The sequence below is a fragment of the Chrysemys picta genome, chromosome 21 (genome assembly GCF_011386835.1).
Source record: "Chrysemys picta bellii isolate R12L10 chromosome 21, ASM1138683v2, whole genome shotgun sequence".
Taxonomy (NCBI): domain Eukaryota; kingdom Metazoa; phylum Chordata; order Testudines; family Emydidae; genus Chrysemys; species Chrysemys picta.
In genome coordinates, this window is record NC_088811.1 from 16,070,870 (window position 1) to 16,086,563 (window position 15,694).

At 49.1% G+C, this 15,694-nt stretch overlaps 1 protein-coding gene across 2 annotated transcripts in view; it reads right to left on the reverse strand.

The window, feature by feature from the left end:
• Positions 1-333: 333 nt before the first annotated feature.
• The window catches only part of IGSF21 (immunoglobin superfamily member 21), a 305,537-nt gene continuing 290,176 nt past the window's right edge, over positions 334-15,694 (reverse strand). For both annotated transcript variants that reach the window (XM_024111253.3, XM_005309901.5), the window contains 4 exons: positions 7,127-7,212; positions 4,084-4,276; positions 3,168-3,206; positions 334-600 (listed from right to left, as the gene is read on the reverse strand). In XM_024111253.3, the coding sequence (XP_023967021.2) occupies positions 527-600; positions 3,168-3,206; positions 4,084-4,276; positions 7,127-7,212 (392 nt within the window). In that variant the 3' untranslated portion in view covers positions 334-526. The remainder of the gene's footprint in view (positions 601-3,167; positions 3,207-4,083; positions 4,277-7,126; positions 7,213-15,694) is intronic.

Here is a 15,694-nt window from a genome sequence, read left to right on the forward strand (position 1 = left end):
GGGGTGTGAACCCAAAATCAGTGGCTACCTCTGAAAATTTTGACCAAAACGACTTGTCCAAGGTCACACAGAATTGGTGACAGAGCTGGGGCTAGAACCCAGCTGTCCTCGCTCCCAGCCCCATCTTCTATTAGACTTTCTGCCTCCCTATGGCTAGATGGGGTGACTTTTGCCAACACCGGTTCCTAAATTGCATCTGCAAAATATGCGCCTGGATGCATTCCCTGTATGTGCTTTTGTGTGTAATTACCGGCTCTTGTTTTTGCATGTGCAAGGACCAGATTGCCCTTTCTATAGGCCAAGGATTGCACATGGCAAATAATACGCACTGCCTTTTACCAGGGGAAATTTTTTTCATTTTAATTAAATCGACTGAGGAAGCCAAGACACAGACAGAAAGAGACCGAGAACAAGACTGTAAATAGTTTAGAAAAAGAAAAGAAAAAGAAAAGAAAAGAAAACCAATTGACGGAGATGTAAATGCTGGGTGGAGCTGTTCAAGGGAGGAGGAGGAAGAGGCAAGCCTTCACGTCAGCTCCAGGATCACTGTTAGGGTGAGCATCAAAATTAGTCTGAAGCCGTTGGGGCTGGTCACTGAACCTAGACAAAACAAGAAGGGTTAGGGTTAGCAATGTGGTCCTGTAGTTATATGCAAACGAAGAGACTGTTTATAGATCTCTATATATTCATAGATTCAAGGACTGGAAGGGACCTCAAGAGGTCATTGAGTCCAGTCCCCTGCTCTCATGGCAGAAACAAATACTGTCTAGACCATTCCTGATAGACATTTATTTAACTTACTTTTTTTTTTTATGAATTAATGGATATATCCTATCTCCTAGGACTGGAAGGCCATCAAGTCCAGCCCCCTGTCTTCACTAGGCAGGACCAAGTACTGATTTTGCCCAGACCCTTAAGTGGCCCCCTCAAGGATTGCACTCACAACCCTGGATTTAGCAGGCCAATGCTCGAACCACTGAGATATCCCTCCCCCACCAGGCATGGCGCTTTACAGACCAACGAACCAGATTCCGATCAGAGTCATGCCGCTGTAAATCTGGAGTAACTCCACTATTTCAGCGACATTAATCTGGATTCCCACCAATGCTAATGGAGTTTAATAGTCATTACTTGTATTATGGTAATAGCTGGGGGCCCCAACGGAGATCGGGGCCCATTGGCTTTACAATCACACAGCAAGAGACACTCTTGGCCCCAAACAGCCTACACTCTGAACAGCCAAGACAAAGGGTGGGAGAATGGAGGCATTGGTATCCCCATTTTGGGGACGGTGAAACTGAGGTCACATGGAGTATGCGATAGAGCCAGGAACTGAGCCTCGCTTTCCCAAATCCCAGTCAGGTCCCTTAATCACAAGATCATCCTTTCTCGTAGTGGTTGGTTCAAGTTCAGAATCTGGCCCAAAACCCTGCCCTGAGGTGCTGACATGCTAAGATACGATAGTTGCAAAATGGTTGTAAGTGATACACGGCTGTAACTTGTGCTGCATACTGATCTGGCATTCACTGGGTGTGCCAAACCAGTGCAGTTTAAACACTGCGGGAGAGGAGGTGTCTGTGCTGTAGGAAAACCAAGTCAGTGGAGGGCGGAATCCCTACACTTGAATATACCCTGCACCATCCCCAGGGCTACCAGGGCCAAATTTAGTGGTGTCAGAACTAGGCACAACCCTTATTGGGGCAAATTCTCTGCTGGCATAAAGAGCTCCATGTAGAGCTGGCCAGGAAATGCTTTTCTCGACTCTCGAGAGTTTAAAAAAAAAAATTAAATTCCCATCCTGAACTGGGATGAAAAGTCAAAAATCTTAAACATGGTCCCAAACCAAAAATCCAAAACGGTTTTCGGGTCAGATCAATCAAAGCATCTTCTTTAGATCATTTTGAAATGTTCCATTTCAGATTTGACTTTTCTTTTTGGTTTATTTTTCTGCTATACATTTCATTTTGAAATTTTAAAGTAGTTTTGAACTGGAAAACAAAATTTTTTGTTTAGAAAATGTCAAAACACGTCCCACTTTGACAATTTCAACTCCCCCCCCCTGCAATTTTCAAAGCAGGAGTTTTGATGAAACCGAACCTGTACTGCCAACAGTTTTGGCTTTGACGCATCAACGTTTTCTGACGAAAAAAATGTTTTGTCAGAAAACTCCGCACCTGCTCTTATGGGAAGAGTGCCCACAATGCCTCGGGGTAGGGAGTGAACACTACTCCAGGAAGCAGTGTAATTTGTGCTAGAAAAGGCAGGCCGGGGGCTGGAATACTGCAGATTGCAGTGAGAATGGAGGAGAGCTGATTCAGAAATGATTTTCCCCCCCCCTTGTGAAAAATCTGGATGAAAACCAAAATTTTCCATTTTCTGAGAAATTTTACAGCTTTTCATCAGGAAACAAACTCCAAAATTGATCCCTCCCCCGCCCTCAATTTTTGGGTCTTGTTTTTTCAATGAGAACCTGAAAAAGTAATTGACAAAACGGAATTGGGTTTTCCGTATAAACTTCCATGCTGTCCAAAATTACTTTTTTTCATTGGAAAAAAGTTTAGGTGAATTTTTTTTTGACCAGCTCAAGTGATGATGGTGAAAACAAACTTCTTTGTCTATACGGAGGAACAACCATCATAGTCAGCATAGGTTGTCTTGCTACTTGTTGACTGCTAGTGGTTCACCAGCGGATTAGTAACACTACGGATCATAATATAAACCAGTGGTTCTTAACCTTTACTGCAGCCTGCACCCCTTTGGGTCTCAAAATATGTTCTCGCACCTCTTAAACCTAGATATATTTTTGGTTTGTATATTACAGTAATCGTTAAAAAATGTGTGATGTTAATAAATACATAGGTTTGACGAAACAAAGTAGTTGTACTTACGTGCCTGTGCTTAATTTGTGTTTTCGATGATTTACCTTCTAAAAAAAAATCTGGAATGTCTCGCACCCCCCGGGGTTATAACCCCAGGGTTATAAACGGTCAGAAAATGTTTGGTTCATTGAGGCATGGAAGATTCTTGGCCATAAGACTAAGCACACAGTTTTATCTAGGCATGGCCTTCTAAGAACATGAGGTGTTCAGTTCTCTCCATCCACCCCAGAGGCAACTCAGAAATTAGCTGTAATTTATGATGAAATACAGTATAGGATCCAAACTTACCATTTGAGTCCTCTGTTCCTCTTGGAATATTTGGGTTTTCTAATTAAAACAAAATATAGATAGATACTAATTAGAATTAGATGCTAATTTCAGATGGATAACATCAAAAGGACCTTTTAAGTGCACATTTATCTCGTCGGAAAGCTAATGTCTCTTTCACACCACGGTTGCACTCTGCCTTTCTCGATAACAAGGGTCAATCAATGATCGGTGCCCAACGAAGTGAGAAACCCTAAAAAGGGTGATCTTGGGCAGCGCTCGCTGACTCTTTGGATTTTCTTTAATTTCTGAGTTTTGGCAGCAGGAACAGAATCTCATCTCTATAGCGGCTCCTGACTGAAGGTCAGAGAGGAATTGAGGTTGGATTTTTTACTCAAGAGTTTTTGTCTCTTTCTCATTTCTAGACTCTTTCTAGTCTCCATGCTGCGGGGAGGACAATGGTTAACATTGATTCTCTATTCGTGGTCTCTCAGCAGCCCAATGTATGAAAAGGATAGCCCTGTCCCTCTCTGCAAAAATTTCAAAAAATGTGTTTTCAGTTGATCTTAAATGATTTTTTTTTGCCCAGAACTGGCAGAGAACCAAAATAATGAATTATCGTCCCATATGCATTATAAACAACTCCCACAAATGTCATTTCTTGATCATAAATTTTTCAGGACAGGGACCCTGGGCTAGTTATTTGAGCTGTAAAATAAATAATATTAATGATTATTCTCAGCTAAGGGCCTGAAATGTGCCGCTGGCAAACGTCCGTACAATCAAAATGCCAGTCACACATGGAGTCGCAAACAGCAAATGACACGGCAGCATGGCTAGGCCAAAGGAAAAGCCAGTTTCTATTTGGTCAGGGGTAGTGAGGACATTGTGAACAAGCTGGAGTAATGTGGGACACAGGAGGATTCTTCTACCGTACCAAACACTATAAGCCTGGTGTGGGTGTCTGTGGACCCCAGCGGGTTCTGAGCAGTGCAGCGGTACATGGAGCCATTTAACTCAGCTGGCACTCTTTCCAGGACCAACTCCTTCCCATCGTGCTCAGCGCTGCCATCCAGGAGCCTGCTCCCAACACGGGTCCAGGTGAACAAGGGCTCGGGGAAGACTTCGTTCTGCAGCCAAGATGGGGAAAACAGCTTTAAATAGATGGGTCATTTTAATAAAACAGAGTCATTTTCATTACTGCAACCTCTGCTGACCACCCTGATACTAACACAGAGTTAATCATTGGCATTGCAGATAGCACCTTTCCTCCTCCCAAAGATCCACAGAGTCAGATATTAAGGCCAGAAGGGACAGTTAGATCTTCTAATCCAAGGGTTCCCAAATGGTGGTATTGGTACCCCTGGTGATAGCTGAGCTTGACGTTCCAGCCAGTCACCTCACAATAATTTTTTAAGGAGGAGCTACATGGACCAGGAAAATTTGGGAACCATTGATAGTCTGACCTCAAAGATCCCTGAGAACGTCACTGATCCTCCAGGTGATGGCATGGGTCGCCCCAAGTCACCCCTGAAATGCTAGAGCTCAGCACTTACCGGATGTCTACACTGCAATAAAAAAAACCCTGTAGCACCAAGTCTCAGAACCTAGGTCAATTGACTTGGGCTTGTGAGGCTCAGGCTGGGAGGTGTGGGGGCTAAACAGATGACACTAAGCTGGGGGGAGCGGTAGATACGCTGGAGGGTAGGAATAGGGTCCAGAGTGATGTAGACAAATTAGAGGATTGGGCCAAAAGAGATCGGATGAGGTTCAACAAGGACAAGTGCAGAGTCCTGCACTTAGGACGGAAGAATCCCATGCACTGTTACAGACTAGGGAGCGAGTGGCTAAGCAGCAGTTCTGCAGAAAAGGACCTAGGGGTTACAGTGGACGAGAAGCTGGATATGAGTCAGCAGTGTGCCCTTGTTGCCAAGAAGGCTAACGGCATTTTGGTCTGTATAAGTAGGAGCATTGCCAGCAGATCGAGGGACGTGATCATTCCCCTCTATTCAGCATTGGTGAGGCCTCATCTGGAGTACTGTGTCCAGTTTTGGGCCCCACACTACAAGAAGGATGTGGAAAAATTGCAAAGAGTCCAGCGGAGGGCGGCAAAAATGATTAGGGGGCTGGAGCTCATGACTTATGAGGAGAGGCTGAGGGAACTGGGATTGTTTAGTCTGCAGAAGAGAAGAATGAGGGGGGATTTGATAGCTGCTTTCAACTACCTGAAGTGGGGTTCCAAAGAGGATGGAGCTTGATGGAGTGGTGGCAGATGACAGAACAAGGAGCAATGGTCTCAAGTTGCAGTGGGGGAGGTCTAGGTTGGATATCAGGAAACACTATTTCACTAGGAGGGTGGTGAAGCACTGGAATGGGTTACCTAGGGAGGTGGTGGAATCTTCCTCCTTAGAGGTTTTTAAGGCCCGGCTTGACAAAGCCCTGGGTGGGATAATGTAGTTGGGGATTGGTTCTGCTTTGAGCAGGGGGTTGGACTAGATGACCTCCTGAGGTCTCTTCCAACCCTGATATTCTAGGATTCTGTGATTAAACATTGCAGTGTAGACATCTGGGCTCAGGCTGGAGCCATGGCTTGGAGACTCACCCCATTCACAGGGTTTCAGAGCCTGGGCTCCAGCCCACACCCAAGCCTAAATGTCTACACTGCAATTTTTAGCCCTGCGAGCCCAAGTCAGCTGACCTGGGCCAGCCGTGGCCGTGCTGCGGGTCTTTTACTGCGGTGTAGACATACCCTTAAAGGCTCTGTGGCACGAATACATTAATTGGCATGGTTAGATTTTGCTTAGCTGGGTTAGCCTTGTAAAAACAACAAAGGCAGGCGCAGATACAAAGGCATGAAGCGGATCTCAAATCCTCCACAAGTCATTTACCGTTAAAGGCATGAGACTAAAAACTCAACAGGCAGCAGGCTGGATGCACAGACAGCGGCTGGTTCTACAGTGCTTTGCATCTTGAGTCTGTCCATGACGGGTGGATCTGAAATGCTACCACTCACGAGAGGAAGATTGGGGAGGAGAGGGGGGGCGCTTCACAACCCCTTTGCACAAATGAGAAGGGCTGCACCAGGTGTCAGGCCATAGAGAATCTGTCCCATAATAACAAAATACTCGAGCTTAATGCTTGTCTGCTCCAGGAAAAAAAGCTGTGTTCTTAACTCGGATCATCTAACATGTGGTAACTAACAAGCTAAAATCCTAGCGAAGGCAAGGCAGACTGTAATTATTGTAGGCGTTAGCAGGTCAAAGCATTGCCCCGACCTGCCAACATGTGTTAAAACCACAAACTGCCTTCTCTTCACTAGGACTTTCCCTTGTGTTAGCCAAAAGGAGTTAAGAACACAACTTGTTTCCTAGTTAAGATATCCCATAGATGTAAAAGCCACATATTTAGTCTGTAGGGAGAGCACCCACCTCTGTGCCATTAAGTCGCAAGCTAGGTTCATAATTACTGCATTATTCATTTACAGAATAAATATGCCAGGCCACAGGTCTAGAGAAGCGTGGGCCTTTGTTTAGTGAAGTGATTTCTATTAGAGAAAACTCCAAGTGACAACAAATCAATTGCGAACTGGGAGACAAAAGAGCCAATTTCAAGAGTTGAGGGTGTAATTGAGCATGCAAAATCCATGAGGAATTGCACGCCTTGTTTATGTGTGTAGTTAGTATGAGTGGACATGCAACTCAAGGAACGCTGCAAGCCAACGGCCCTTGTTACCCGTCTGTATGCACAAGTCCCTGCTTTGCATGTGCAATCGCAGAACCTGCAAACAAAATGAGCAGCTCAGTTGCGGGCCTGACTGCTGGGGAAAAAAATAAAATAAAATCCTAAAGTCAAACTAAACTAAACCCCTCCCCCGACCCCCAATCTGCGCCTTTGCCAGTCTTCATAAATCTGCATAGGGAGACGTATTACCATCTGTCAGTGCAACCGAAAGCAGCTATGAGGATAAAAAGCCTGCAGACCTGAAAGCCATGCACCAAGATCCGAACTGTGTCTCCAACGCGGGCTCTCGTTGGGGTCATCATGATTTTGGGGCCCTTGGGAGCAACTGCAGAGAAACAGGAGGGGAAAGAGAATGGATGTCAGCACAGCACTGAATTGCCAACTGAGACAAACATTGCCATAGTGAGTAGCCCATATAGGTTAATAGTCAGACCTTGAATGGTGGTGCAGTACCACAAGGAAAAGTGTGGGATCAATGCCCAGATGATATAGTCGCTATAAAAAATGCCTACATGAGTGATAGAGGGATAGACAGTTGTCTACATGATTGATAGATGGATAACAGTTGTCAAGATGACTGATAGACAGACAGATATCTTCATGAATGATAGATGCCTACAAGACTGCTAGACAGACAGATGCCTGCATGAGTGATAGATAGATAGACAGGTACTCGAATGCTCAACGTCCCGCTCAGGACCACTTGGTGAGCAACGATTTTTTTCAACAACATATTTATTTAAATTAGATTCTTACTAAAGCAAATCAAATGTTTCCTACAGCATTAGAGGTTAATGCCAAACACGTTTTAATTAAATTATTTTTTTAAAAAGGAAAACCTCCATATTTCGATACCAAAGCCCAACATCGAAGGAGTCACCCATTCACTCCTGCAGGCAAGTCCACGAGGCATTGAAGCTAGAAAAGAGACTCGTTAAGAATGACTATGCAGGGTTCCCATTGAAATCGATGGAAAAACTCCCACTGATTGCAACAGGGGTAGGACTGGGCCCTTAAACAATTCCACAGATAAAGAATCCCAATCGCTGTTTAGCCCCACTGTTTATTGTATCAGGGGGTAGCCGTGTTAGTCTGTATCTACAAAAACAACAAGGAGTCTGGTGGCACCTTAAAGACTAACAGATTTATTTGGGCATAAGCTTTCGTGAGTAAAAACCTCACTTCTTCAGATGCATTGTTTCCCACTGTTTATTGTTCTTTCCTCGGGTTCCTTTTCTTTCTCTTCTCTCGTCTGACCTTTCCTTCCCCCTCCCCCTCTTCCTATTGGAGTGGGATACCACGAATCCCCCATACAATCGCTTTCACGCTGCTCCGTTCAGTGAGGCCAGGCAGACAGCATCGTTTTAGACAGGAGGCTCTCTGCAAGCTACCCCACGCCCCCACGCCGCTCCCAAGAACGCTGCCAGCAGCTCTCACCCCCACCCCCACTATATTTAATTCCTCCTTCTGGAGCCCTTTGTTTGCATAGGTGTCAGATTCTGCTGCAGGAGGCGCTGCATAAAATTGGCATATGCCCCCTCCCCGGGGTCAGCCCGATGAGCACCCCTCTTTCCAAAGGTGTCTGCTTTTCATTTGGAGCGGCTCTAAACGGCTGGTTAGTTATTAAAATAACCGAGTGCCAGGTAGTTGGCCGCTGAAGGGAAGCCGTGACCCCATGCACACGGTGACTGTCGCTCGGCAGAGGTAATGGGCTTTGCTTGCTCGTTAGCGCCTTACGGCGGACGGCGCCCAGTGCGGGGCACGAGGCGACGTGCCGAAAAAGAGAAGGGACGAAGCCAAAGGTTCAGCTGGAAAGGTTGCCTGTGCCGTTGCCATGGCAACGCCATGACAACTTCGCCTCCCGGATCGTACTGGCTGGGGCGTTTTCGGGTCAAGAGGAAGCAGCGGAGCGGCCTCGGTTGTGCTGTGCTGCCGCTTAGCTGGGGAACTGGCTGGCGGAGCGAGCAGATGACACCGATGCTTTGTTCTACCGTCTCCTCCTGTCGCACGCCAGCCCGGCCCGTTCGGTCACTCGGACAGCTCGCCTTGGAAGTGCCACGCTCAGGAGGACGGGGGGAGCGTGAGAGACGCTTGGAGAAGTGGCCGCATCTTCTGGCCTCTTGCTCCCTGGGTGGGTGGGGGTGGGAAATGCACACGGCCATCTGTAGAGGAGGGGGCTAGCTTGTGCCAACATCGATAGCCCAGTCCCCCAGTGAGAAACATTCCTGCCTCTTGCGTTGGAAGGATAGCGGCGATATGTGGGCCCTGGAGGGTGGGAGTGCGAAACTCTTCAGCCCTGAGCCAGGAGGGCTGGGGAGAGGTTACCTCGTCTGGATGAGTGATCTGCTTCCAGGCATTAGGCCATGGTCCACTGGCTACTCAGTACTGGTAGGTTTCGAAGGCCCAGATCCTCAAAGGTATCGAAGTACCGAACCCCCATTGATTTCAGAGAGAGTTAAGAGCATAAATGCCTCCCAAGTCCAAGGTAGGGTGACCAGAGAGCAAGTGTGAAAAATCGGGACAGAAGGTGGGGGGTAAGAGGAGCCAATATAAGAAAAAGAGCCAAAAATCAGGACTGTCCCTATAAAATCGGGACTTCTGGTCACCCTAGTCCAAGGGGCCGCTGGGTATTTTCATAAACTGAACATAAAAACCAAACCTTCAAGCTCTGGGGAGTCACGCCCCCATCCGCCGGACTCTCCCCGAGCTGCGGTCTCGCAGCCAAGTTCCCCACCCACTATGCTCCTCTCTTCAGCCCTGCGTTTTCCCGGCACCGCCACCTGCTCTGGTCTGGTGGCCCCCTACCCAGCTTGTGCTAGCGAATGAGTCACAAAACACTCGGGCAGGCTGGACTCCATCCAGCAGGGGGCAGCAGTGCCCTAGACCAAAATATTCCAAAGCAGCTTCTGATTTTGGGGTCTCAGTTTTTTCCGGCTGCCTGACCTGAGCCCTGATTTTCAGGGGCCTGTGCACCCCCTGGCTCCCCCTGACTCCCATAAGAGTTCTGGGTGCTCCGCTCAAGAGGTCTCAGGCCAGGCCCCCACAAACTGTGGCACTCCACATCAGAGCCCCCCGTTTTGACAATTTTGGCCTCTGTCTCCACATGACGCCCACCCCACTGACAAGACATCACATGTCAGCTCCTCGCTTCCCATGGCCACTCTATGCCTGCTCCTATCTCTTGCCAGCCCAAACAGCTAGGGCTCGAGCCTGGGATCTGAACGAGGCTCTCCCGCTTGGGGGACACGATACACCCACCCGGCTGGAACTCCAGAATGGCATTTGACATGCAGCACGTCAAACTAGCCATTGCTCTGAGCTGTCACTGGCAGGGTCCCACGTGACCTCTGAGACACTCTGGAGCAAGGACGTCGTCCCTGGGTGCATCAGAGTCGCTCTTGAGAAATGCATGGAACACAGATGGGAAAACATCTGCCTGTCTCTATGTGCATCAAGAAAAATAATACATAGCAACAGCTAGGACGACTGTGCCTGTTGGGCACGTCCAATTGAATCCATAGGAAAGACAACTCAGTGGCCAGTCAGCCAATGACAATGCACACGGTGCTGAGGGAGAGTGAGGCCAACGGAAGCGCTTGTCATGAAGTCTCCCTTTGCTCGGGAGAGTTGTATGGGGCAAAGGTGCTTAAAAGCTCCTTGGGAAGTAGGTGCCAGGGCCCACATTGGCCAACTGTGTTGCATTTCTCAAGCTTACCATCCACCCAAACAGGGCTGGCCAAGTCACAGCACTATGCCACAAGCACAGGCGCTGAGGACCATGCCCCTTCCCCAGTGCAAATACCCCTCTTGCCCAGTGAAGGTGCTCTCCACCCTGCAGAACCTCAGCCACCCTCTTCTCCAACTTCCTCTCCAATACAGGTCCCCCCACATCCAGATTCCGATGTTGTTTGGCAGTTGGATTTGCACAGAGCTCTGAGCCAGTCCTCCTTGTTCTCTTGAAGCCACAGGTTTGCCAAGTTCATGAAGTAACTTTTCTCTCCTTGTTGCTAGCAGGGCTGGGATTTCCGGCACCGCATCCCCTGCATCCCCATGTCTGCAGAGCCCAAATCAAATCCCTTCCAGGAGACAACAGAGTAGCACTCTACAAGGCATCGCTCTGAATAAATCAGAGCTGGGGAGTGGTGTGCGCCCTGCTTGGCCTGTTCCCGATGATCGCTTCTGGCAGCAAATTTATTTTAAACGCGGCCTTTAAATATAAATGGCACCATGAGAGGGCTGCCCGGGGACAGCAGGGTTTCATCAGTGGGCGAGGTGGGGAGGGCTGGCAGCAGGCTCTGCTGAAAGGGACCTGGTGCGTATCCACAGGCAGTTCTCTCTGACACTGCAGATGGAACCCGGGGTGTGGCTGCCCCTTTAAGTCCAACATGGAACTTGTGGTGCCTGGTAGAGTACTGGCCCCTTCAGCTGCTGCACAGACATATATGCCAGGTGGCTCCAGGCACCAGCGTTCCAAGCGTGTGCCTGGGGCAACAAGCTGCGGGGGGCGCCCTGCTGGTCCCTGTGAGGGCGGCAGTCAGGCTGCTTTCGGCAGCTTGCCTGTGGGAAGTCCGCCGGTCCCACGGATTCAGCGGCAATTCGGCAGCGGGTACGCCGAATCCGCGGGACTGGGGATGTCCCACAGGCGTGCCACCAAAGGCAGCCTGCCTGCCGTGCCTGGGGCGGCAAAAAAGCTAGAGCCGCCCCTGGGACCAGGGGAATAGGGCCTGCAGGCTGAAGAACATGGGAGGGGGTGGAAGGGAGCAGCAGCTTGAATGGGGAGCGGGGAAGGAACTACAACAGGACACATTGTGCCCCAATTTATACCCCGTGCAACCCCCTGACTGCATGGGGATTGCAAGGCGTGAGACGGTGGAGTGCCCCAGTGTGCACGGGACTATATATTGCTCACCATTGCTAGCTGAGTCACCAGCACGCCACACTTAGGCACATCGTAATCACCACATTGGATCAGACCAGTGATCTCTGATGACGGCCAATGCCAAGTGTGTCTGAGGACGGGGCAAGAATGATGGTGGGGGACACACAGTGACCTGCCCCATTGGGGAAGTTTCTTTCTGACCCCTGTCACTTAGTGCTGGGTCATGCCCTGAAGCATGTGGATTTTATCCCATCGTTTTACCCCATCTACCATGATTTTGGATGTCCTCAGTATCCCTATCAAGCGCTAACAGTATGCTCTTAGCCTCAATGGCATCTTGTGGCAATGGGTTCCACAGGTTAATAACTGGCTATGTAAAAATGTATGACCTTAAATTGGTATTAAATGTGTTGCTTTTCAATTCTCACTTGTATCATGAGGAAGGGTGAATAAGTGCACCCAGTTTACCTTGTCCATGCCGTTCAGTATTTTATATTGCTCTGTCACAGCTTATTCGTCTCCTGCCCTGCAGGGTTCCCACATCAGATATACTTAAACCATTTTCATGTTACATGTTTTGATGTCCGGTGATTTGCCCTTCCTGTTCCCCAGCTGACATTTTCACTTGTACAGCTCATGCACTTTTCTAGTCGCTTCACTGGGGCAGCATTTTCCCTTTCTGAAGGACCCCGGTACGGCTCGAATCATTTCTTGCCTCTTGCCGTTTAACCAGCCAGCCACGTTTCTTGCCTCCTTGCTTCCTTTCTGCTGTCGGGGTCTGCGTACCCTCTGCAGCTCGGCTCTGGCATGCCTACATAGCCACCACGGTGCTTTCAAAGGTGCTGAGCGCCTGGCACTGATTTCAACTGGAGTCAATCACAGCCAAGGATTTTCATTCCATTTCTGCCCAGGACAGGTGAAGAGATTTAAGTTTGGCTCCTATCCCTCCTTGCTCTAGGATCTGATCCTCTCTGAATCTGCTCTGCTGGGCCTCCCGCTCCTGCTTTTACTCGTTACCTGCCAGGAAGCGCTGCCAGATTACGTCCCTTCTAACAACCACTAACTGGTTTCTTCCAGGGGCGGGCGGGGGCGGGGGGAGATCTCAAGCTTCCAGGAGCTATAGCCCCAACTACAAAAGCCTCTAATGCTCCTGGTGTGGCCACATCCTACATTCCACCCCCCCAGATTCGCACTGTGGCTGCAATGGCACGTTCTACCCCTGTCCTGGAAAGTCTGGTGTTGGCTACAGTGTTGTTATGGCGGCCATGCCACACCCCAGAGCTAGCTGCAGTTCAGTGAAGGTGGGTGTGGGTCTGAAGGGCTCCCTGTATGTGTATGGTATAAAGCCACATGTTCTAAAGCGCCTGGCTAACCTCGCCCCCCCATTAGCATTTGTGCATTTTAGTGGGCACCGACAGCTCTGTCTGCGCTCCTTCATTTTGGGTGCCCTGTTGCACCAACAAACATGCAGCCCAGTGGTTGCGCACACAAGTTTTCGTGTGCAGTTTACAAGTCCATTTTTGAAACCAAACCCATCCCTTTCACCTCAGGAAAGCGCCAGGACACTTACAAAGATCGTTATATAAACCCAATGAGGAAACGATCTGGTCATGGAGGTCAGGGATTCCGTGACTTGAACAGACCTCCGGGACTTCTTCGGCGTCAGCCCCACACGGCAGGGCTCGGGCTTCGGCTTCAGCCCCACCGCGAACATACCCTGAACTTGTACATTTTTACCATGACGGCTCCTTGAATTTTGCCTAATTTTACCATGACAAAATCATATCCATACTAATAATTAACTAAACAATTCCTTCTCCACTGAGTCAGACCACAGAGAGATCTTTGTTCCCCGGGCAGATGGGATCAATTTGGGGAAATAGATCTACCAGATTCTGATCTCTCTTATACACCATTCTGATACTGCTGTAACTCTTTGAATTCAATACATGACTCCAGACTGAAACCAGCGTGAATGAGAGAGGAAGCAGTCCCCCGTATCTATGTTATTTGAATATATATACCAGAGGTCGGCAACCTTTCAGACGTGGCCGAGTCTTCATTTATTCACTCTGATTTAAGGTTTCGCATGCCGGTAATACATTTTAACGTTTTTAGACGGTCTCTTTCTGTATGTCTATAATATATAACTAAACTATTGTTGTTTGTAAAGTAAATAAGGTTTTTAAAATGTTTAAGAAGCTTCATTTAAAATCAAATTAAAATGCAGAGCCCCCCGGACCGGTGGCCAGGACCCAGGCAGGGTGAGTGCCATTGAAAATCAGCTCGCGTGCCGCCTTTGGCACACGTGCTATAGGTTGCCTACCCTTGATCTATACGAACACTAGGATGGCTTTCCTCTCACTTCCAGCCATACAAAGCAGGGTTATCTCCATCATTCTCACTAGAGCTACACAGTATAAAAAATGAGAAAACAAATGGGCCCGATACATTTGCTCCGAATCCGCCACTCTGCATTTCAGCCAGCAGGGCGGCAGCAATCGCTCTATCAGCATAACAATCCCTGATAGACAATCCCTGGGTGGGGTTCTCTGCTTCTTCTGAGATGCCCCAGTCACACAGGAGCTCCAAACCAGCCTTGGCATGGCAGGACCTCAGTGCTGGCCTCCGAACGTAGCCAGGCTGTGCAACACATACCAACTCAACCCAGAGCCTGCAGACCGGGTCTTTTAAAGAGCAGAATTCTGCCTTTCCCTTCTATAGGGCTGGATTGGCACCTTGCCGTCTGCCCTGAGTAAGGGACAACACACAGTCAGACTGCCTCAAGGGTTGTGAATCCGAACCACCCTCTGTTTCCCGCTCCGTGGGGGACACAAGCTGTGCCAGCCCTTTTCCTGGCACAGCTCTGCTGGTGCCACTCCCCAGGAGGGGGCACAGCAGCCGGGATTGGCACTGGAGGGAGCTCATGCAGCGCTCCTTCTACCATACCCCATAATTCCCCTCAGCAGGTCCATGGCCATAGAGGATGGCACACTGAGCATCGCTATGCAGAAATTCCCCAGGGGCCAGTCCTGAGATAAGGACATAAGAACGGCCGTACTGGGTCAGACCAAAGGTCCATCTAGCCCAGCATCCTGTCTACCGACAGTGGCCAATGCCAGGTGCCCCAGAGGGAGTGAACCTAACAGGTAATGATCAAGGGATCTCTCTCCTGCCGTCCATCTCCACCCTCTGACAAACAGAGGCTAGGGACACCATTCCTTACCCATCCGGGCTAATAGCCATTAATGGACTTAACCTCCATGAATTTACGACCCCCTTCCCTCCTTGGGCCCAATGGAGATTTCACTCCCTTGGGATCCCAAGCCCTTCTCTCTCCACTGGCCTGTGGTTCTTTTGGTGTGAGGCCGTGTTGTACCCCCAGTTCACTGCGTACTTATCAGAGCCTCATCACGGCAGTAACTGAGCGCAGGGCAGGGCTAGTCACCCCATGTTATAGATGGGGAACTGAGGCATGGCCAGACTGAGTGACTGGGTCACACTGGCGGCCTGTGGTGAAGCAGGGACTTGAACACAACCCCCCGAGTCCCAAGCAAGTGCCCTAAACACTGGGTCATCGTCCCTCAGCTGTGTCACGTAACTAGGGCCCTACCAAACTCATGGTCCATTTTGGTCAATTTCACGGTCATAGGAGTTTTAAAATTTTAAATTTCATGATTTCAGCTATTTAAATCTGAAATGTCACAGTGTTGTAATTGTAGGGGTCCTGATCCAAAAAGGAGTTGGGGGGGGGGTGTTGCAAAGTTATTGTAGGGCGGGGTTAGCGGTATTGCTACCCTTACTTCTGCGCTGCTGCTGCTGCTGGCATCGGCGCTAGGCAGCTGAAGAGTGGTGGCTGCTGCTGGCCAGGAGCCCAGCTCTGAAGGCAGCACAGAAGTAAGGATGGCAATACCGCGACCTCCCCCTA